This window comes from Narcine bancroftii, chromosome 14 (assembly GCF_036971445.1).
Source record: "Narcine bancroftii isolate sNarBan1 chromosome 14, sNarBan1.hap1, whole genome shotgun sequence".
Classification (NCBI taxonomy): Eukaryota; Metazoa; Chordata; class Chondrichthyes; order Torpediniformes; family Narcinidae; genus Narcine; species Narcine bancroftii.
The window spans coordinates 10,697,308-10,720,623 of NC_091482.1; the positions used below are offsets into that span (position 1 = coordinate 10,697,308).

The window sequence follows — 23,316 nt, forward strand, 5'->3', positions numbered from 1 at the left end:
AGCCCAATCTTCCAATTACTGACATCACTGGCTGTTTATTCAGCTAGGTAGTATCCTATTCCCTATTCCTGCCTTCTTTCCTCCAGTTCCCCACCCCTTACCCTTCCTTTTCCAATCAGGGAGTTACCCTTCTATGGCCTCATTCACAGAGCCAACCCTCCTCCCCCTGCTCACTGGTGTGCTCTCCCTCCCTCATCCATCTCTTACCTCCTGCCTTTGGGGCCATGCTCCTCCCCCTGCCTCTCTCCATTTTGTTCAACCATTTTGTTCGAGCACCTGCCTACATTTAGCCCATATAAAGTACACTGCTTGACCAGCTGAGTTTCTCCAGCACCCTGTTTTCATTTCGCCCCATGGTATCTGCAGCCCTTTCGTGTTTTACCCTCTTCCTAAGAGTTCAGCTGTGCATGGCTCCAATGCTGGGTACCACTCAACCATAGTCAATCACCTGTGTAAAGGGTCCATCTGAGCCCAGATTTGCCTTGTGAACAGCCAGTAGTGCCAGCACCAAGCATTGCATAATTTATCAAAGAGCAAAGGCTGAAAAATTATTAGGAGCTGAACAGATCTCATTAAAAGTAGGCCGCATTAAATCATTTATGGGTCACAATGGCAAATAATCTGGCTCATAAGTTGAAGGAATTGATGTTGGAATTACCTTGAACTGCTGGAGGCAAACTAACGTCGTCGCTGGGCAAAGATTCCTGCGCACTGGCCGACTTCGATTTCTTCGATTCATACTTGAGCCGATCTGAAGGAAGAAGACAGAGTCACAACCTACAATGAACCCCCCAAAAGTGACTCAAAGCATTTGGCATTTTTCTGTTCATTCCTGACATCTCAGGCATTTACTGGTCTTCCCGATTGGACCTGGACTGATCATCTCATTTGCCTGCCACAGGCACAGTCAGAGCAATGTGTTATGGAGCCGGCGACACGGGTTCGAATCTAGTGCTGTTTGTAAGGAGCTTGTACGTTCTCCCCGTGTCTGCGTGGGTTTCCTCTGGGGGCTCCGGTTGCCCCTCACCGTTCAAAATAAACCAGGGGTTGTTGGTCAATTGGGTGTAATTGGATGGCACAGGCCAGTGGGCTGTTACCTTGCTGAATGTCTACATTTTAAAAATTAAAATTTCTAAATTCAACCACATTTTTGAAAGACTGGTGTGATCCAGACTGTGCAATGTCAGCTGGTTTCCTTCCAGACAAGATGACTATGAATCGCACATGTTTTAAACAACACTGAAACTCTATGGTCACATTTATTTACACTCACTTCAGAACTCTGGAGTGGTTTTAAAATTCTCAGCTGCTACAATTTTTTTGCCAGGTGGGAAAAGGTTAAAATGACATCCCCCTCCCTCTCCCCTCCCCATCTCCATGGTATTTGGGTTGCCTTTTCGTGTCCAAATGAGTGACCAGAATGGACATGGCTTCAGGCTGCATGGTGAACCACTGTGGTCCGACTGGTGGAGGACAACTTGATGGGCAAGCTCCTGGAAAATTTCTACAGATGTGCAAAAATCTGGAAAGTGTGTTGACCGACTGCATCATGGTCTAGTATGGGGTCACCAATACCCCTAAGCGTAAAGCCCTGCAAAAGGTAGTGGACGCAGCCCAAGACATCGCGGGCAAAACCCTTGCCACCAGCGAGAACATCTACGGGGAACGCTGCTGTCGGAGAGCAGCAGCAAGCATCAAGGACCCACACCACCCAGCACATACTCTGTTCTCGATGGCACCATCAGGAAAGAGGTGTAGGTGCCACAAGACTCGCACCACCAGGTTCAGACTCCTCAACAACAAAATCAATCAGGGACTAATTTAAGGACACTTAATTTTGCAATTTATTGATTTGTTTTTTCTCTCTGAATTACACAGTTTATTTATTTACATTTGTATGTTGAGTCAGGTTTTTTTTTTGCATTACCAATATGTGATAATTCTGCGTTGCCCGTAAGAAAAAGAATCTCAGGGCTGAACGTGATCCCATGGATGTTTTCTGACAATAAATCTGAATCCTCCATTTTCCTCGCTGCTGCCAAAAATTAACCTGGAGTCCAGTTTAAGTCATTTCCCAATTGGAGCTTCGCGTACCAAGTTACTTTTTAACCTCGACCTGGGGATGTGGTCACTGCTGGCAATGCCAACTTTGATGGGCTGTATTGAGCCACCCTTGAGGTGATGGTGGTGATATGCCACCTTGAACCACAGCATCCTTCTGGTAGACATGTAAAGAGTGCATAAATCAAAGCTGGAAGCAAAATAACATCAAACGGATCCCACTGACCCAAGGGAAGCCCTTCAATCGAGGGATCTTGCACCAGATCGGCCATGGGAGAACAAAGGGAATGGAAGTTTTGCAAAGCCTCCCTGGGTTTGGCCTACCTTTTTCTAGTGCCAGCAAGAACTCGCGGTTCCTCTGTAGTTCCTTCATGAATTCTTCATTCTGCAGGAAGAGTGCAATGCGCTCATCCTCCAGATACTGTTTCATCTTCCGCTCCTGATCAGCTGAACTTCGTGACTCCTGACTGGTCCCCGTCTTGGCCTTCTGTGAATTCTGCAGGGAAGGAGCAGATTTTATGATGAACACCAGAGGGATCATTTCCTTGACCAGCACTGACCACAAGTTGATTGGTTTTGGGAGCAGATGTTGTGGTCCGGAATAACAGATGGGAGCATTGGATGGACTCGGGACATTCCAGGCAACTTCATGTTGCTGGTGTCCAATGGACATTCCCACGGCAACAGTTGCAACAATGACTGGCAGAACTAGCCATCGGCATGGTGCATTGTGAAGTTCAACACTACCTATCAATGCTGAACATCCACACATCCCAGACCAGACCATGTATGGCCAATAACATCTCCCTTCTTAACCCCTCCAACCATCAAAATTCATGACCATTTAAACTTGGAATGAGGAGGATGTGGGGCTACAAAAATGCGACATGAAAAGGGTGCGGAGTTCAAGTAGTTGCTTCCCTGTGGTTTGGGCCACATATTTGTCAGCTATCACGTGTAACTGTTATTTTGAGTTGATTCGGTTAGAGCAATGTTTCGGGCCAGAGTCCTTCTAATGGATGCTGTGAGACCTGCTGAGTTTCTCCAGCATGTTTGTGCATTTCACTCCACTTCAGCATCTGCAGACTTTCTCGTTTAACCCTGTACTATTCAGGGACTGGGTCGGAGCTCTGGGGCCAAACCAAGGGTCAAAGACCCGAAATTTTGATGGCTTCTTCGCCTATAGATGCTGCTTGACATGCTGAGTTTCTCCAGCAAATCCAAGATCACCCGCTTGCCTGTGGAGTACGGATCGGTTGCCCCGTTACCCTCTGCGACCATCCCTTTCAGTGTAGTATCTGGGCTTTGAGTCCCTAACCTCAGAAAGGAAATCCAGCTCACCTTCACTACATCCAGTTGCTGGGGTAAAATTCGCAGGAAGTCGTCAGGAAGATTACCCAGTAACGGAGGGTTCCAGTTCCGATACCGTCTCTGTGACTGGCTCCCACTAGAATCCTGGATGTCAAGTCTGCAAGCAAAATAGAGCCTAGAATTCAATGCACAATCAGCTGAGATGTGCACAGCAGGTTTTATTTTATTGTTCACCAGTTTGTCCACGGCTGCTAATGTTACTATTAACTGTAATGAGGGAGGCAGGCAATTAAGGGTTAACCATATTGGTGGCTCCAGGGTCACACGTAGGACAGAACAGATAAAATAGCTTTTGTTCCCTGGAGGAAATATGTGGGATTATATTTATTTTCTTTATGGTAGTTTCATGATGGCTATTACTAATGTTAGCTTTTTAAAAAAAAAACTGATTTATTTTAATACATGAATTTAAATTCTTCAGCTGCTTTGATTGGATTTGAACTCGTTCAACTCGATCAACTGCCCAGGCTCCAGGACACTAACATGGTTACTTAACCAGCTGTCCTACTGTGGAGTCATACTGAATGGAAACAGGCCATTTGGCCCAAATTATCCATGATGCCCATGTTGTCTATTTGAGCTGGCCCTGTGTGCCTGCATTATTGGCCCATATCCCTCCAAATCTGCCTATCTGGCTACACCAGGAAAGGAGGCAGAGGGAACTGGCAAGAATATTTTGCAAGTCCGAATCTTTGATGGCCCGATGGTTTTAAGTCACGCACTCCATCTCTGGTGGCAATGCTTGGGTAGGATGGTCTGCTCCGTGCCATTTTGGCCCCACACAAACCTCCTTCCGCCCCTCAATGGACCAGTACATCCTAGGCGCAAAACATCCTCAACCTGCTTCGAACATGAGCCCCCAGTGAGTGCCAGCCCTGATCGTGCAGACTTTATTTCAAATTTCACAGAAAGAAGTGACACACATGGAGCAGCACGCGGATCCGAGGCGGGTGGTAGAATATTGCACAAGGACATCAGCAACAAGGGCTGTTGAAGTACGCTGACGGATTGGAGTTCATCGGACACTGGATGTAATCTGGTCCCCAATTTAAAATCATTCATTCTTGCCTTTGATTCTACATAATATTTCATTGCACAGTTAAACAGCAAAAAACTAAGGCAATTTAAGAGTAGAGTTCAGGAGTTCCTCTTTCTCAACAGTGGAAAAGTTGGATGAACTTCACCACTGACACAAAAATGCGTGCTGTTATTAACAGGGATTTTATAACTTGCAATAATCTGACCAAGATGTGGCAAAAATAAGAGTGATTTGTACCATATGCACTCATGTAAAAATCGAATTTTGTGGACTTTATGTTAAATTTAAGGGCTCGACTATGACATGGGTAACACTTCTGAGGGGCTGAAATTCACACTAGAATCCAAAATACCCTATCAGTAGCAGAAGTCCAAATAATCTTGAAACAAATAAAGAACAGGAACACAATGAATCAAAGTAATTATAGGGTCTGGGTGTCCTACAAAGGGGGAGGTTGAGGCCGCGGTAAGTATCTCCGTTGTTGGAGGCATACGGAGCTCCGGACCGTGCGCGGCTGGGAAATAGGTGTTTGAAGTGTCAGGGGGTCCAATGAGCAGGTAGCCGGGGTGAGAGCCCGCGTGCGTTCAAGGTGTCGGACAGGAGGGCAGTGGGGGCCGGAGGCAAGAGTCTGCGTTCAAGGCTTCAGGGGCTCCGATGGGAGGGTGGCCGGGGCTAAGGTGCAAGCCCACATTAGAGGAGTCGGGAGCTCTGACCTGCGGGCAACCAAGTCCAAGGTGAGAGTCGAGGGTTAATTTTTACTCGAGATAAATGGAGGATTCCAGAACGTTATGGCAAAAAATATACTTTTACATGAGTACATCCAGTAAATGGACACCAAGAGCAGAAGAAAGAGCTTTTAAAGCAAGAAATAGTTGCCATATATGTCAGTGTACAAGACGGAATTTGAACCTTATGAAGGTCACCCCAAAATCATGGGTTGTCTTATCCACCAACTATAAAATCTGAATTGCATATCCTGTAGTTTAGCATCCCCCCATGGCAATGGAGAACAACATAAAACACTCGCACAACTCCTATGGTCCTAACACTAAATATTTTTTTCCTGAAAATTACATTTGCGAAGCTGAAGTAATAGTAATGATTTTTTAAAATGATAAAATTGTATTTAAATTTTAAATTTAAACATTCAGTATGGTAACAGGCCCTGTCAGCTCACGAGCCTCCAATTACACCCAATTGACCTACAACCCTCCGCACAATTTGAATGGTGGGAGGAAATCAGAGCACCTGGAGGAAACCACTCAGACACAGGGAAGACGTAACTACAGTGCGGGATTCGAACCCCAGTCCCGATCGCTGGCAATGTAACAGTATTACAAACCTGTCTAACAAACCAGAAAATAACTGCACAGCAAACTAAGCTAACAGTCGCCCTTTGCAACAGCCATTGAACGGGAAACAATCAGCCAGGGTCCCAGGATGCGTTCTGTTTACACTCCCTCGTCTGGCCAATCTCGCAGTGACCAGTTACCGGTTCGGTTAAACTTTTAACCGATACTGTTAAATGCTTAACGACAGGATTTCTTGGAAAGGCTCAAATTTTCACTCCGTCAATAAATGGCAGCATGAAGTGCCAGACTTGGGGGAGCCTCATACAGCAAAACCTACATTTTAAGTAGAAATTCTGAGGGTCCACTCATACAACCACCCGGCTTATACGCGGACATAGACAGTACTTACAGAGCAACCACTGACCCACGTGTGACCGTGTGAGAGAGAAAAGCACTGACCCACACTGGGCACAGAGATCCACCCCCCCCCCCCCCCACAGCCTGCTCAGGCGAGAGGAGGGTGGCTGAGCTTACCGTCGAGGGGGCAGAGGAGGGATGTACTGATACTGCCGGTCAAACACGTGCATGTCATAGGCAGGAGGGGAATACACAGGGGGAGCTTCTTCATCAGAACTGTCTGGCTCCAGTGTCCTCTCCAGGATCTGAACAGAGAGAGGTGGGGAGGAAAGAGGGAGAGAAAATTAGAGGTTAAAATTGAGGAATTTAATGGACTAGAGGCCTTTCTGCCAGATTTAAAGCACTGGACTATAAACTGTGACCAGTCACGATTGACAGGAGCGTTCGTCAGGTGAAGGGACAGGTAAGTTTATCCTCCATTTGGTGGATCATCAGTCCCACCACTCTGCAATACTACCTCTCCCATTATGCCATCTCTCAATCAGGGATATCCAGACCCTTGACTTTGAGTCACGTTATCCATACAAAGAAGTCAGTTTTATCATTCAATACGAACACAGCACATTGGTAACACACCCCACCCTCGACCTTACAACCTTGATGCACAACATAAACCTCGAGGTCCTGATTATTCAACTCCTGCAGCCTGTTGGGGCAGGATGGCCCAGATTCCCACCTCCTGCTGCGTAGAAAAATCATTTCTGACTTCAATCGTGAGAGGCAATTTTGGACGGTTAGTGCGGTGGTGGGCGCCATACGATTACAGCAACTCATGTTTGAACCTGACACTGTCTGTAAGGGACTTATACGCTCCACAACAACCTGCGTGGATTTCCTCCGGGATTTCTGGTTCCATCCAAAACATAGGGGGTTAGGAGGTTAACAAGGTAAAATTGAGCAGCGTGGGTTTCATGGACTGGAAAGGCCTTCTACCAGGTTGTATCGTTAAAAAATTAGATCATCCTTCTCTGTGTATTTTTCTTTCTCCTTGTATACTGTATCCCTCTAAATCCCTAATGATATTCAGCACCTCCATTTGATCATTTCTACTGTTCTAATTTTAAAATAGATGCAATGCAGATTTATAACTTTCCTCATTATCTGCCGTACTCTCCTCCCTTCCAAGGCAATCCTGATCTTGTACCTCGATCATGGGTCGGAGAGACGGTGCAATTAAACACTAATATTCACCTACTCAGCGAAAGCATAATTTACTCCTGTGTATTGCTCCAGTGGCCCCGGAACAATATTCAATCCCTTCTTGGAAATATCCCCATTTATTTTCTTGAATGGCCTTGTGCTTCCCCAAGGTCAAATGTAGCAAGTTACTACAGTTTGCCCTTCAATTTATCAACAGCTCTCAGTAATTTCCATCTCAGGTCGACAAAACTCACTGCGGTTTCCAACTTGGCATCCGTCATTACCAAAACCTTCACCCCTTATTTTAGAAGCTAATTACAGTAAAACCCTTGGTAGAATCCGGACAAGGATATTTTCTGGTTGTTTGAGACTCACTCTTACGATGCCTAACTAATACATCTGCATTAAGAATAAACAGTTTAAATACTACACTGTACTTGCATTGAACAAACTTCACTTGCATGAACTTATGAACTTTAAAGCATTTTACTTTATTTTCAGTCACATTCTTTGAAAGTATCTTCAGTTCCTCCCCTTCCACAGAGCTGTCTGAAAGATGAACAATAACATTATAATTAACTCGCCCCAACACCCAGTTTACAGATAAAGCCTCTGACTGAGGTGACTCTTCTAAGCAAGAATATGGAGACACTTTACGAGAGTCACCTTGTACAGTCTATAGATTGCTCAGTGCAATGGAAACAAAGGGTGCTTTCTTTTCCATACACCAGAGATGTGTGACATGATTAGAAACACAATGTCTTTAAATGCCAATTGAAGACATCTAAGTGGGGCGCTACCTCAAGAAGGCAGTCAACAGCATCAAGGACCCCCATCACACTTCTCACGGCTCCCTTCAGGCAGAAGGTACTGAAGCCTGAAGTTCAGCACCTCAAGATTCAAGAACTGTTTCTTCCCCAATAGCTGTCAGGCTTCCGAACCTCTCCACACTCCCCTGGCCATAAGCTACTTCAGGACCAGCAAAGAATCTGTCTGCGCTATTGAAAGGTTACATTTATTCTCAACTAACTGCAAATGTGAAGGTATCCATCTTTTTATCTGTCAAGAGTGTGGTAATGCACTATTATTACATACCAGTGTGGGTGCAGCAGGAATGAATTTCGATGCATCTGTACATTATGCTTACGTATATGACAATAAGCTCTTACACTCATAAAAGGGGAGAGTACACATTATAAAAAGAACAGTGCAATTAGATTTCAGCTTTATTGACAGAGTACATACATGACATCACATACAACCCTGAGATTCCCTTTTCCTGCAGGTGCGGCAGAATTACCACTAATTGGTAGTGCAAAAAATAAACAGTACACAGCGCAAACATGGAAACAGAATACAAATGTAAACAAACTGACTCTGCAATACAGAGAGAACAAAAAGAAAATCAATAAAACGCGCAAGTAAGTCCTTAAACAAGTCCCTGATTAAGTTTGTCATTGAGGGGTCTGGTGGTGGAAGCTGTCCCTGAACCTGGAAGAGCGAGTCTTGTAGCACCTCTACCTCTTTCCTGATGGCAGCAGCGAGAACAGAGCAGATCCTGGGTGGTGAAGGTCTTTGATGATCGCTGCTGCTCTCCGACGGCAGGGTTCCCTACAGACATACTCAGTGAGGCGGAGGGTTTTGCCTGAGACGCCCTGGGCTGTGTCCACTACCATTTGGATGGGTTCACGCGCAGGGGTATTGGTGTCCCCATACCAGACCATGATGCAGCCGGTCAACACACTTTCCACCACACTTCTGTCAGAATTTGCCAGGGTTTCTGATGTCACATCAAACCTCCGCAAACATAGCATATCAACAAAATATAATAATGCCCGGTGTCGTTTGTAAATGTGGATACATTCTCTGGGTTCCTTTGCACAAGTAAATTTAGCGATAAGGTCTGGCTCCAAAACAGATCCCTGGGCCAGAGCACTTTAATGAAAAATGGCGGCACGTTGCAGCTGCTGGTAGCAACAGTCCTGCTGTTGGTGATCGGAGACACAGGATGTGGTGAAAGGCATTTGTATAGATGTATGGACTGGCCAGCCTGAACCTACCTGACCCCTCCCTTGGCTCTTCCCCGGATTTCCCAATAAAGACTGGCATGCACCGGACATCCCCCCTCATGCTCCTGTACCTGGAACCTGGCCAAATGGTGTATCAGTAATGTGACTTTTGGTAATTAAAGCCATTTAATCACTCCATCATGTCGACGTGCTGATTGTGTGCACCTCACTGCACTTCTTCGAAGGGCTCAACCACTTGATCCTCATGCCAGTAGGCTCCATACAGGCGCTAAATGGTCTGTTAGAGGAGCCAGTGGTGTTTGTAAACCTGCAACCTCGGGGTCTTGGCCCAAGATTGTGGTGCCTGTGTTCAGCACTGAGGAGGGGAGGTGGGTGGGGAGGTGGGTGGGGAGGGGTTAGGCAGTGACCCCGGCAGTGGACCAGCAAGAAGTTCAGCGGCTGAGGAACCCACAAAGTCTGCTGGCAACTTGTGGTCAGGGGTCCTGCCCGCGCCACTAGAGACCAGCTCAAGGGAACCAGGTAACAGAGCTGGGGATTCTGAGGGTGCTGAGGGCAAGAAGGGGGCTCAGCAGGGCCTGGGGCACTGAAGGCTTCCCGATTGTTTCGGAGCTTAGGTGGCCGACGAGTTGAACAGGAGTCTGTGTAGCTTCAGAGGCCGCGGGAGCGCTGGAGGGGAATCCATGGCCCCTCAGTGACTCTGAAGGGACTCACTTTTGCTTCTCTTTCTGAAAGGTCACCGGGTTAAGGTTTTCCTTAAGGCAGGCCGAAGGTAATTTTGTGTACTATTATATGCTCTGTCAATAAAGCGATCTTATTGGAAACCACCAGAGGACATTTCAGATTCCCAGTGAATCGCCAACCCAAATGACAAAGCTACCACTTATTTGACAATGCACAGAAGTCCTGGAGAAACTCAGGTGGACATGCAGTGTATAAAGGAAGGGTAACCAGCATTTCAGGCTGGGGTCCTTCACCGATTTATAAGGAGCTGCTCCTCCTATTTGCAGGTGACCTTGGTTTGGCAGTGCACAAGGGATGGGCATTGAATAGATCATGTTTTGTGGTAAGCAGACACTCTTACAATCCTGTAGAATTTCCAAGTTCCTTTTAGCAGCAGACAGATTCCAAATTAAGTGCGATCTTTTTTTCATTTAATGTGATTTCCCAGTTTCTCTTCCTCTTCCCCTCTTTCGGAGCCAAGTTAGTATTTGGCAGAACTACAGTGTGATCTCCTATTCCTTTGATCAACTGTCATGCATGTGTATATTGCTGCTATCAAAACACTCAGAGCTGCAGAGAAAAGTGTCTCATCTTTTTGACCATTAATGGGTGTTACGGACCCAGAGGACCCCAAAACCAAGCAGCAATAGATATTCACCAAGACAAATGGTTACTTAAACAAAAGTTGCTTTTAATTATCCTTAAACATAAAAACAGGATCACAGTCCAATCTCACTTCTCATTCCTCCAAGTTCACTGGTTGCAGGCAATTCTTATACTGTGCACAGAACATTTATGAATTTCACCAGGCTTTGGTGTTTGAAAGGTAAATGGTTATCATTCGGGAAGGTTCTTGTCAGTTTTCAGAGAGAGATTTGTTGTTCCTGGACACAAACTGATCCCTTTTAATCAGCCAAGTCAGTGCCTTGCCAAAGCAACTTGCCCTATCAGGGATCTCCAGATGATAACCTCTTTCTTTCAGGTCACTACAGAGTTCCTTTTTGCTTCTCTTATTTCAAGTGAAACATTAGGCAGCCAGTCCTCTCCTCTTGTATAAACCACAAGGACTTTGACCAGGCTGAACTAAGCAGTCACAACTCATCTTCCAAATGGGGGGTTTTCCACAAGCTTGTCAGCTTGTCCTGTTCCAGTCCCAACTGCTGCTGCTGAACTGTAAAACTGCAGAACTGCTCTCTCTCTCTCTCTGAGAGAAAAACTACTCCCTCTGCTTGCAAAACCATATGACCTTCTTAGAACAGCAAGCTGCACTCCAGACAGCCTGCGGCTCTGAACTACTCCTCCAATCTCTTTCATCTGTTGCTTTTCAAAACAACAATCTATTAATGGTCACTTGGGTTCTCCCCAAAATTTTTGCAAAGGGCCCCAGGAGCCGCCTTGTTTGGCTTGAGCAGAGCTCCATTATTTTAAATGAGATCTGTTTTGAAATGTTTGTATGTGACCTACACTAAAAAACCTGCCCCAATTTAACTCCCAAAAACATATCGACATACAATACAAACACAACATAATCTGTCACATGGGAAGTACAACAGGGCACACATGAAGACCACACCGAAACCAGCAAAAGATGGGGCAGAGGAAGGAGCACATTCTCACAGGCAGGAGGTAATAGGAGGATGAGGAAGGGAGGGCCCACCAGCAAGTGCGCGGGGTGGGGGGCAGGAAGGGTCTGTTAATAGAGAGGGAAGGGGGTGGAGGAAAGAAGGACAGGGAAGAGAGGGAGAATGGGGAGCAAGCGAGCAGAAACCGGAGAAGTCGATGTTCACTGTTAGTGTTGCTCCTCCAATTGATGGCTGGACTTGATTTGGCAGTACATGAGGCCATAGGCAGACATGTCAACACAGGAGAGGGGCACAGCATTGAAGGGCCACTTGGGAAATCACAGTCACTGATACGAACAGTGAAACAATCTCCCAGTCTGCGTCAGACCAAGAGAAAAAAATGAGAGTGGGTAGAGATAGGTGGGGGCTGCCAAACCTTTATCCAATTCCACAATCAATACTTCCTTCTTATTTTAGAGTGGGAACTTAGATTTGTTAATCTGAGGCCATGGTACTTTCTTGGCAAATGGATGCTTTCTGATATCCTTTAAATGCAGCTTGCATGATGGAAATTCGGCTACATTCTCTACTGTGGAGCTTTCTTTTTATATTATTTTTTATTTTTTAACACTGTCAACCATATCAACCAAAATATGTACAAATGTTTCTCATTAAATTTACACGGTGGCATTTTCTCCCTTTTATCCCCCTTACCCACCCCCCTCCAAAACCCATAAATACTCAACATATACAATAAAACCATAAAACAATATCTTCACACAAAGGAAAATAAACAAAAAAATGTGTCATCTATTTATTACACACTAAATCTAGTCATTTCTTATCATTCTCATTTTAGGGGATGGAGGTCGTAGGCAAGCTCTCTCTGTTATGTTCCATGTATGGTTCCCAAATTTGTTCAAACAATGTGACTTTATTTTTTAAATTATATGTTATTTTTTTCCAATGGAATACATTTATTCATTTCCATGTACCATTGCAGTATTCTCATGCTCTCTTCCATTTTCCATGTTGACATTATACATTTTGTTGCTACTGCTAAGGCTATCATAATGAATTTTTTTTGCGCTTTATCCAATTTGTGGCCTAATTCTTTACTTCTTATGTTACTTAAAAGAAAGATTTCTAGTTTTTTTGGTATGTTATTTTTTGTGATTTTATTTATATCTGATTTAGTTCTTCCCAAAACATATTCACTTTTGTTCATGCCCAAATTGCAAGTCATGTTGTTCCCATTTCCTTCTTACAGGTAAAACATCTATCTGATAATGTTGAATCCCATTCTTTTAATTTTTGAGGAGTGATATATACCCCGTGTAACCAATTATACTGTATCATGCGTAACCTTGTGTTTATTGTATTCTTCATAGTTCCAGAACATAACTTTTCCCAGACTTCATTTTTTATCTTTATGTTTAGATCCTTTTCCCACTTCTGCTTAGGTTTAGAGTTTATTTCATTTTCCTTATCTTGCAGCTTAATGTACATGTTGGTTATAAATCTTTTAATTATCATTGTGTCTGTAATCACATATTCAAAGCTGCTTCCTTCAGGTAATCTCAAGCTGTTTCCCAATTTATCCTTTAAATACGTTTTCAGTTGATGATATGCAAACATTGTACCATGAGTTATTCCATATTTGTACTTCAACTGTTCAAATGTTAATAAATTATTTCCCAAAAAACAATTTTCTATTCTTTTGATCCTTTTCTCTCCCATTCTCCAAGGGATTATTGGATTTTGCGTCAATAATAATTTTAGTATTTGGTAATTCGTTTTTTTTCTTTATATGTGGATCTTCTTCCACGTATTAAGTAAATGATGCAATACTGGTGAGTTTTTATATGGCACCAGCTTTTCATCCCATTTATAAATATATGTTCCAGTACCTTCTCCCCTATTTTATCTAGTTCTATCTTAGTCCAGTCTGGTTTTTCCCTTGTCTGGTAAAAATCTGATAAAAACCTTAATTGTGCGGCTTTATAATAATTTCTAAAGTTTGGTAACTGAAAACCACCTTGATTATACCTCTCTGTTAATTTATCTAACACTACCCTTGGTTTCCTCCCTTTCCACAAGAATTTCCTTATTATTCTCTTTAGTTCATTAAATAATTTCTCTGTTAAGGGAATTGATAATGTTTGAAATAAGTATTGTATCCTTGGGAACACGTTCATTTTAATGCAATTTACCCTCCCTATCAATGTTAGCGGTAATTCTTTCCAATGTTCTAAGTCTTCCTGCAATTTCTTTATTAGTGGCTGATAATTTAGTTTGTACAAGTGGCTTAAGTTATTATCTAACCTAATACCTAGGTATCGGATTGCTTGTGTTTGCCATTTAAATGGTGATTTTTTAAAAATTCTGTATAATCCGCATTACCCATTGGCATCACTTCACTTTTATTTGCGTTGATCTTGTACCCCAATATTTCTCCATATTCCTTCAATTTCTTATGTAATTCTTTTATTGATATCTCTGGTTCTGTTAGGTATACTATGATGTCATCTGCAAATAAGCTGAATTGGACATTCCTGTCTAGTTGACCTACTCGGTTTCAATTTATCCAATACATATCCATTTACTGCTACCTTCGCCAACGGTCCATTATACAATGGTTTAATCCAAATTATATATTTTTCTGGAAGATTGAACTTTTGTAATACTTCAAATAAGTAATTCCACTCTACTCTGTCAAAGGCTTTTTCTGCGTCTAGAGCCACAGCCACTGTTGGTTTTTTATTTCCTTGAACTGCATGAATTAGATTAATAAGTTTACAGACATTATTCGCTGTTCATCTTTTCTTAATAAATCCAGTTTGATCTTGTTTTACTATTTTAGGTACACAATCGGCCAATCTGTTTGCTAATAATTTCGCTATTATATAATTTGAGTTAAGTAGAGATATTGGTCTATATGATGCTGGTGTTAATGGATCCTTCCCCAACTTTGGTATTATTGTAATTATTGCTGTCTTACATGAATCTGGCAAGTTTTGTGTTTCTTCTATCTGGTTCATTACTTCCAGGAGAGGAGGAATTAATAACTCTTTAAATGTTTTATAAAATTCTATTGGAAATTCATCTTCTCCTGATGTTTTATTGTTCGGCAGCTTCTTTAATATATCCTGTACTTCCTCTATTTCAAATGGTTTAATTAGTTTGTTTTGTTCCTCTTGCAATTTCGGCAGTTCAATTTTAGCTAAAAATTCCTCTATTTTATCATCTTTCCCCTCGTTCTCAGTTTGATACAATTGTTCATAAAATTCCTTAAAGTTTTCATTAATCTCTGTTGGGTTATATGTAATTTGTTTGTCCTTTTTCCTTGATGCCAATACAGTTCTTTTAGCTGGTTCTGTTTTAAGTTGCCAGACTAATATTTTATGTGTTTTTTCTCCCAGTTCATAATACTTTTGCTTTGTTTTCATTATGTTCTTCTCCACCTTGTACATTTGTAATGTTTCGTATTTTATTTTTTTGTCTGCCAATTCTCTCCTTTTCGTTATATCATCCCTTCTTACTAGTTCCTTTTCTGAATTTACTATCTCCCTTTCCAACTGCTCTATTTCCTGATTGTAGTCCTTTTTCATCTTAGTTTCATAACTTATTATCTGTCCTCTAATAAAGGCTTTCATTGCGTCCCATAATATAATTTGTCTTTCACTGATTCTGTGTTTATTTCAAAATATGTTTCAATTTGGCATTCACTATACTCCCTAACCTCCATCTATATGTTCTTGGTGGGATGTCCTCCAGTTCTATTACTAATAATAGGAGTGAATAGTCTGATAGTAGTCTAGCTTTATACTCCGTTTTCCTAACTCTCTCTTAAATATGGGCCGACAACAAAAACATATCAATCCTTGAGTATGTTTTGGGCCTACTTGAATAATATGAATATTCCTTCTGTCTTGGATGTTGTCTCCTCCAAATATCCATGTTTCATTTCCTGCATTGATTTAACCATAAATTTGGCTACTTTATTTTTACTTGTCTTTTGTCCAGTTTTATCCAACATTGGACCCAAATTAAGGTAAAAATCCCCTCCTATCAATATATTTCCTTGTGTGTCTGCAATCTTCAAAAAAAATCCTGCATAAACTTTTGATCCTCCTCATTAGGCACATATATATTGAGCAAATTCCAAGATTCTGAGTATATCTGACACTTTATCATTACATACCTCCCTGCTGGATCTATTATTTCCTCCTCTATTTTGATTGGTACATTTTTGTTAACTAGTATGGCTACACCTCTAGCTTTTGAATTATATGATGCTGCCACTACGTGTCCTACCCAGTCTCTCTTTAATTTGTTATGTTCCACTTCAGTTAGATGCGTTTCCTGCACAAATGCTATATCTACTTTTCCCTTCTTCAATAGTAGCCTCTTCCTTTTAATTTGGTTATGTATTCCATTAATGTTTATAGTCATATAGTTCAACGTGGCCATCTTGTATTTTGCTTACACCTCTTTTCCACCTCCATCTCCCTTTTTCCCATTTTTATCTCTTAGTTTTCCCTTATTAAACTTAATGTCTGACAACACATTTAAAACATAAAATACCCCAGCAGTTCCCACACCCACTAATACCTTAACCCCCAAATGCTCCCCCCCCTCTGAGTTGTCCCTTATCCCTTGCCGGGCAACCACAACTCCCCTTTCCATTTGGATTGCGATCTTGCTCGCAAGTGTCAACTGATTTTGCAATGACGGTTATTCTCTCCACCCCCCAGCCCCCCCAGAAAACATGTTTTGTTTTACACTCTTTTTTTCTCCCTTATTTCCTTCCTTCCCTTCTCTTTTTCCTCTTTAGTTCTTTACATATACATTGATTTTACAACTTTATATATACTTTATCGCCATTCTTCATTCTTGTTACATCTCTTCATTTCTTCTTCTGTCCTGCAAACGTTCTGTGAATTCTTGCACTTTCTCTGGATCCGAGAACAGTTGTTTTGCTCCCTGAGGATAAATATTTTAAGCACGGCTGGATGTCTTAACATGAATTTGTAACATTTTTTCCATAAAATCGTTTTCGCTGATTTAAACTCCTTCCTCCTCTTTAAGAGTTCAAAACTTATGTCAGGGTAAAAAAATATTTTTTGACCCTTGTATTCCAATGGCTTATTATCTCCTCTAACTTTATTCCTTGCCCGCTCCAGTATATTTTTTCTCAAAAATTTTACTAAGATGGATCTTGGTTTTTGATGTGCCTGTGGTTTTGGAGCTAATTTTCTGTGTGCCCTTTCTATTTCCATTCCTTCCTGCATTTCTGTTGTTCCCAGGACCTTCGGGATCCATCCTTTTATAAATTCCTTCATGTCTGTGCCTTCTTCACCCTCCTTCAGGCCCACTATTTTTATGTTGTTTCGCCTACTATAATTTTCCAACATATCAAGTTTCTGAGATAACAACTCTTGTGTCTCTTTAATTTTTTTGTCACCTTCTTTCAATTTTTCTCTTAAGTCATTTACTTCCATTTCTTCAGCCGTTTCCCCCTCTTCCACATTCTCTACTCTTTTCCCTATTTCTGACATGACCAGTTCTAACTTTTGCATTTTATCTTCTGTTCTTTTCATTTTCCTTTTAATTGCACTAAATTCTAATGACAACCATTCTTTTAATGATCTCATTTGTTCTTCAAAAAAAACTTTATCTATATTCTGTCCATCAGTTTTACCTTCTATTTCTCTGTGAAGATCTTGGTCTTCTTCTTCCTCTTCTTCTATGTCTGTGTCTTCTATGTTTGTGTCTTCTTCTTCTCTTTGTGTCTGTGTCTCTTCTGTTTTTCCTGATAAGCTGCTTATATCTCTTTGTCGGGCCGCCTCTTGCTGCTGGTCCTCCCCTCCTGGGCTGCTCGTCTGTCGGGTCTCCTGTTATTGACCTTCTTGTCAGTCACCCCTCCGTCTTTCTCCCTCGTCTGTTTCATCGCTCCCTCCTCTGCCGCCTTCCTCGTCCTCCAGCTGAATACCCTGGTGTCAGGTGTCCCTCAGCTATTCGTGCTGTGGCTGCCAACTCCTCTGCTGAGTCCCCCTCCTGTTGGTGTCCTCTTTTTCCTCTTGATTGCCCACTGCGCATGCACGACTCCCCATGCATTCCAGTGGGCACTTTTGTTTGGCTCCGAGAGCCATTTTTGAAGTCCACTGGCAGGAAGGTCGTGACTCCGCAGGGCAGGCACTAACCTCGGGGATTGGGTGCTCCTTGCCACCACAGCTAACTGTTCCTTCGTGCAGGTAAGACCTTCTTCTTTCTTCTCCGGCGACTTTTCTACATTTTTTTCGGTTGTTTTTACTTTCTCCTTCTGGGGTGCCATCTTCTTTCTCTTCTCTGTAACTTTATCTTCTATTTCTTTTATTTTATTTTGTTGTGCTTTGTCTTTTCCTAACTTTTTTCCTACTTTCCTGGAGATGGCTGGTTTTCCTGACCGGCCACTACTCCATCACATCTCCATCTACTCCTCCCTACTATGGAGCTTTCAAGGTTCCCTGATCCAGCAGAGGTACTCCTCTCTCATTGTTGAGAGGGAACGTCTGCAAAGTAACAGTTCCTGCCAGCGCAGGAGAGAGAGAGCATTTGTTCTTTTCTGAAAAAAACACAAAAACTGTAATTGCTGGAAACTCAAGCTTGGGGTGGGGGGTGGGGTAACTCAGACGTTCAGGCAACATCCGGGGGGGATTAGAAATAGTCAGTCACTGTGTTGGGTTGGGGCCCTTCATCAAGAAGAAAACAGGAGGGGAAAGAGGAGCAAAAATAAAGGGGAAGGGCTGGCAAGAGGCCAAGGGGTGACTTGGGTGGAAATTGGGAGAGTGATGGGGGGAGAAGAGACCACTGCAAAGGAGTAACGGGTGAAAGACAAAAGTGAGAACAGGAACAGGTAAAGAAGAGATGGAAAAAAGTGGAACCAGGGATTTATTAAACATTCACTCTTCAGGAGGAATATGATGTGTTGTTCCTCAAGTTTGCATGCAGCCACACCCTGGCCGACGACAACCAGGAGAAGGGAATTCAATTAGATTTGCTTTCCACTCCTCCTGGCAGTTTGGAGGCCAGTGCTGCCCCACTGCATGTGGGGCTGGTGAACAATGAATGGGGAGGGGCTCACTCAACTGTGAGTGGCACAACCTGACTGTCCCCCTCTCCCCCCCCCCCCCCCCACCCGGGCCACTTGGCAAATCTGATCCAACACAAACTCGGAAGCAGTTTGGGTGCAGCTGATCCAGGCCCAGCCACTGAGGGGACACGCTGCAGTCCAAGAGCCCCCTGGGAGGTCTTGCAGCCAAGTATCACCTGCACGTAACAGCCACCAACCCATGCCAACGGAGTAGCGAGAGCTGCTGAACCCAATACAAACACTCTGCTTATGGTCTCTTAAATCATGCAGTTCTTTCTCACAGGAGTCTGAACGCTTTCAGTCTGGGGTTTGAGGAGAACAAGTCTATTGAGGGCTTAAGACCTGTGCTCAGCGTGCGGGTCCAAGCCGGAACTCTCAGCTGAGAGCCATTTTAATTCCCCTGCAGACATGTCTATGTTCAGCCTCACCCGTTGCCAGGGTGGGGCCAACCTGAGGAACAAATCAGACAGCTCAGGAGGTTTCATCAGGGCCCGGGGATAGACAATCTGCCCGTCCTCTTTTGTAGATTTGAGATTACCTTATTGCCATGTCATAAAACAGAAATGTGGTATTATATGAAATTTCTTTTAGTCTACCGTAAGGGATCAGCATAAATTGCCTCGTGCCCCTTACATTGGTGATTTTCAAACCTTTTTCTTTCCACTCACAGACCACCTTAAGTATTCCCTATGCCATCGGTGCTCTGTGATTAGTAAGGGGTTGCTTAAGGTGGTCTGTGGGTGGAAAGAAAAAGTTTGAAAACCACTGCTTTAATCGTACCTAATTGACTCGTTATGTGGACGGTTTCATAACTCCAAAGGAAATGGACCAATGACAATTTATCTCAAGCAAAATCATTCAGTAACAATTGGGACTAGAGCAGTGGTTCTCAACCTCCCCCCACCCCCTCCACCGTCATCATTCACCTACACCTTAAGCAATCCTTTACTATCAATCACAGAGCACTGATGGCATAGGGATTACTTAAGGTGGTAGGTGAGTGCAAAGAAAAGGTTTGAAAACCACAGCATTACAGCCAAAGAAAGAGAAGCAAAAGAGATTCGCCTCGAGCACGCCCGCAGCTTTCGCAACCACACCGCCTTCAGTGCAAACCATCGGCAAGCTGAGTACCAGGCATGCTCAGGAAGCCTCCATTACCCTCTCGCATCTCATTTTGTATAACAGGAATATACTTCACAACCTGCGAGGTGCATCACCATGAACTCAGGAAGCACCTGTGGAAAACTTGGCCTAAACTCGCCTCTCACCTCCCCCCCCCCCATGCTTGCTCCACCCACCACATGGCAGAGCACTTCCCCACAGTCATCAGGCTCCTGAATGAGCCCCACAATAGTGATCTCCTTCTCCCCTTGCTATGTGTTGACCGATATTACACCTGAATACTGCATACTGCTATGGAATCTTGCTCATTCACTTTGTGCTGTTGTTTACACATACAGGTTCACCCGCTGGAGTGCTCACAAATATGGACCCTTCTCACTGTCTCAGGAAAAAGGTGACAACTAACTTGAACTTGATATTCTACTGCTACTTCACAAGGTCATGGATGGAGACGGAGGAAAGTAATACGGATTTGACCGCTTTGCAGAGACTGTATAATCTCTGTTATCCAGAATTCAAGCAACCGGCCAAAAAAAAGGTGGGAAATAAATGGGAAAAACCTATCGAAGTTTAAAATTAACACGCCTCACCATTTTTTTGCCATTGACACAGCACACAGTCCCAAGCAACTGGAAAACTCGCTTATCAATTGGGATATCAATTACCATAGCAAAAGACACACCAATCCCTGTAGGTGCCAGATACCACGGGTTTTTACTTGATCACTTTGGGACCATTTCCACTTTTCAATAACTTAAAAACGTCACAAAACTTTCCTATTCGACAATTGTTACACCATATCATTAATGGTAAACTCTGAATTCAAACCACCTGCTGCCTCGCAGGTTTTGCCTCTTCAGGCAAAGGCGAGGAGAAAGCAACTCTGACTTCAAATCCCCAGGCTCGGCTCACCCAGCCGTCAGTACCTAGAAAGGGCCCCAGCTATGGGCAAATGGCACATGTCAGTCTTGCAGCAGGGGCTGGCAGCTGTGACAGAGCGCGGGAAACAGTTTCCATAGCGGTCTGCAGCAGCAAACTCAATGACAAAGGCCAGCGAGCACTGTCTTGGAACAGACCACTGCGGGGCAATCCCACATCACTCTGGCTGTCATGCCTTGCACTCCGCCAGGCTCAGTGGCATGGGACCCAGAGGGAGGTGTTTGTCCTGGGCAAGCACTCACCTCCAAGTCCTTTCCCCGGCACACGGTGCCAAAAGCTGAAAAGCTACAAGGCACCGTGTTCATCTTTGCTTGCGAAGGGATGGGCCATGGATGGATGGGATCATTAACTTAGGAGCTGCAACAATCAAAGCTGTGGCAGAAAGTGCGATTAGAATGGAGAGCAAGAACTTCTCAGTGAAACAAAACGAGTGTGAAGGTTCAGGAGTTTGTGACTGGAAGCTGCCAACATCATCACCACAACCTCTGACCCTTTGCCCCCATTGGCTCACTCCTTGCACTTCTCAATGGCAAGTTTTGCTGAGTATCCGAGGCTCCCAAATACATGGCACGGCTAATATGGAGGAGGAATCTAGCACTGAGAGCCAAAGAGCTGGAAATAAAATATCTAAGGAGGCATCAGATCTACGCGTCTAAAGCCCAATTCCTTCCAGGACCAGAGATGCAGGAAGTTGGGGACACAAAACGGGGATTTCAGACAGGCGGAACTGGAGAGCAAACCAGGAATTTAGGTGGTGCCATCGAGAGGTTTTAGGGTTTGACATTGACTTTTACAGCCCCATGGCCAATGGTTGACCCAAGCTCGTTCCAGGAAAGGCAGATTAAGGGCCTTTCTGAACCTGTGGATTGAACGCCTTGAAACCAATCACGGAGACGTGTGAAATGAAAGACATCAATGGATTTTTATTGCCCGTTTCACTAGTTTTAATAACTTTTTGGCCCGTCACTCTTCTGAGTCTATGCACAGCAAGATCCTACGAAACAACCATCAAAGTAAATGACTGGACAATCTGCTTCAGTAGGTGCTGATTTAGACCCCACTTATACGTAGTGCAAAAACACTGTACACAATGTACACATGTAAACAAAATGTGCAATACAGAGACAAAAGACAATCAATAAAGTACAAAAGTAAGTCCTTAAATGCGTCCCTGATTGAGTTTAGTGTTGAGAAAGAAGTCTGATGGTGGAAGGGTTGAGGGAAGGCCCTGTTTTCTTAAACAGAGTCTGTGTGATGTGGAACTCCGATCTGCAATGGGTCAGAGTTTTCAGAAGTGAAATGGAAAGGTACTTCAGGGCTGTGGGGATAGAGTGCGGAAAGTGGGAATTTGCAGATGAACGAATCTGCTGTGATTTAACATCAGTGCTCAGTTAGCAATCATAGCAGTAGGGCCTGATCAGCTCCCACCCACTCCCCAACCACCAGTCTCCCACACTCACCTCTGGAGGGATACTCTCGTCAGAGTCCGAACTCTCGTCGTAGCCATTGTCAAATCCACAGTCCAAGTTCATCTGCAAAAGCTGGTCAATGGTGGCGTCCACAGCTCCATTGTTGGCTCGCAAGACGCACTCAATCACGTCATAGTCCATGTTGGGGAACATCACCTTGAAATCCTCCATGGCCTGGTTGAACTCAAGTCTCCGGACTTGGCGGGGTGGCCTGCTGTTGTTGAGCAGCTGGGACGGGGCAGCGGTAGAACCCCCCTTGGAGTTGCCATTGCTACTGCTCCTTCGGAAAAGACTGGTCATTTTAAAGAGCGTCTTTCGAAACCTGCTCAGCTTGGAGTGTGAAATGGTGGGAACTTCTCAGAGCTCTCTCGCAAAACTGGTCCAAAGCCACATCCCAAGGTTTGAGAAACCAGTGCAGAAAATCCCAATGGGAACATCCAAATCACTTGAAAGCAAAACAAGCCAGGTCTCAAGGTCATCAATTTCTGTAGTAAAAGATACAGCAGGGGAACCGAGAACCTTCACTCCCAAAATACCGTGGCGACGATCCTATGACACTCCAATTTTTGAACAAGGCAAAATCTCATCGGCCATCCCTGGGTCAAAGGCACATCTGTAACAGGGAAAAGAGCTGGATTAGTGATAGGTTGTGGGAGACACATTTGTTTAAAACTTTGGAAAAGAGGTGTTCGTGAGTCTAGATCCCTTGCTCTGTTCTCACTGCTGCCATCAAGAAAGAGCTATGGACACCATGAGACTTCACCATCAGGTTCAGGAACATTTGCTACCCCTTCACCATCAAACTCCTCAATGACAAAATCAATCTGAGATTCATTTAAGGGCTCTTATTTTAAGGGCTCTTATTTATTCTTCAGCCACTCTCAAAGGTGGCCCAATGAATCCATCCCCTCCCCCCACACAAACACGGGGGGTGGGGGGGGGGGGGTGCATAGAACATATAAGTAAAAGCCTTGTTTGCTTTCACCTCATGAAATAAATTCAGTCTGTGCTGTTTTAAC

At 43.7% G+C, this 23,316-nt stretch overlaps 1 protein-coding gene across 9 annotated transcripts in view; it reads right to left on the reverse strand.

The window, feature by feature from the left end:
* Positions 1-23,316, reverse strand: part of cuedc1b (CUE domain containing 1b) — a 91,783-nt gene that overhangs the window by 13,730 nt on the left and 54,737 nt on the right. For all 9 annotated transcript variants that reach the window (XM_069910208.1, XM_069910209.1, XM_069910210.1 and 6 more), the window contains 5 exons: positions 22,289-22,910; positions 6,298-6,425; positions 3,403-3,529; positions 2,386-2,557; positions 659-751 (listed from right to left, as the gene is read on the reverse strand). In XM_069910208.1, the coding sequence (XP_069766309.1) occupies positions 659-751; positions 2,386-2,557; positions 3,403-3,529; positions 6,298-6,425; positions 22,289-22,597 (829 nt within the window). In that variant the 5' untranslated portion in view covers positions 22,598-22,910. The remainder of the gene's footprint in view (positions 1-658; positions 752-2,385; positions 2,558-3,402; positions 3,530-6,297; positions 6,426-22,288; positions 22,911-23,316) is intronic.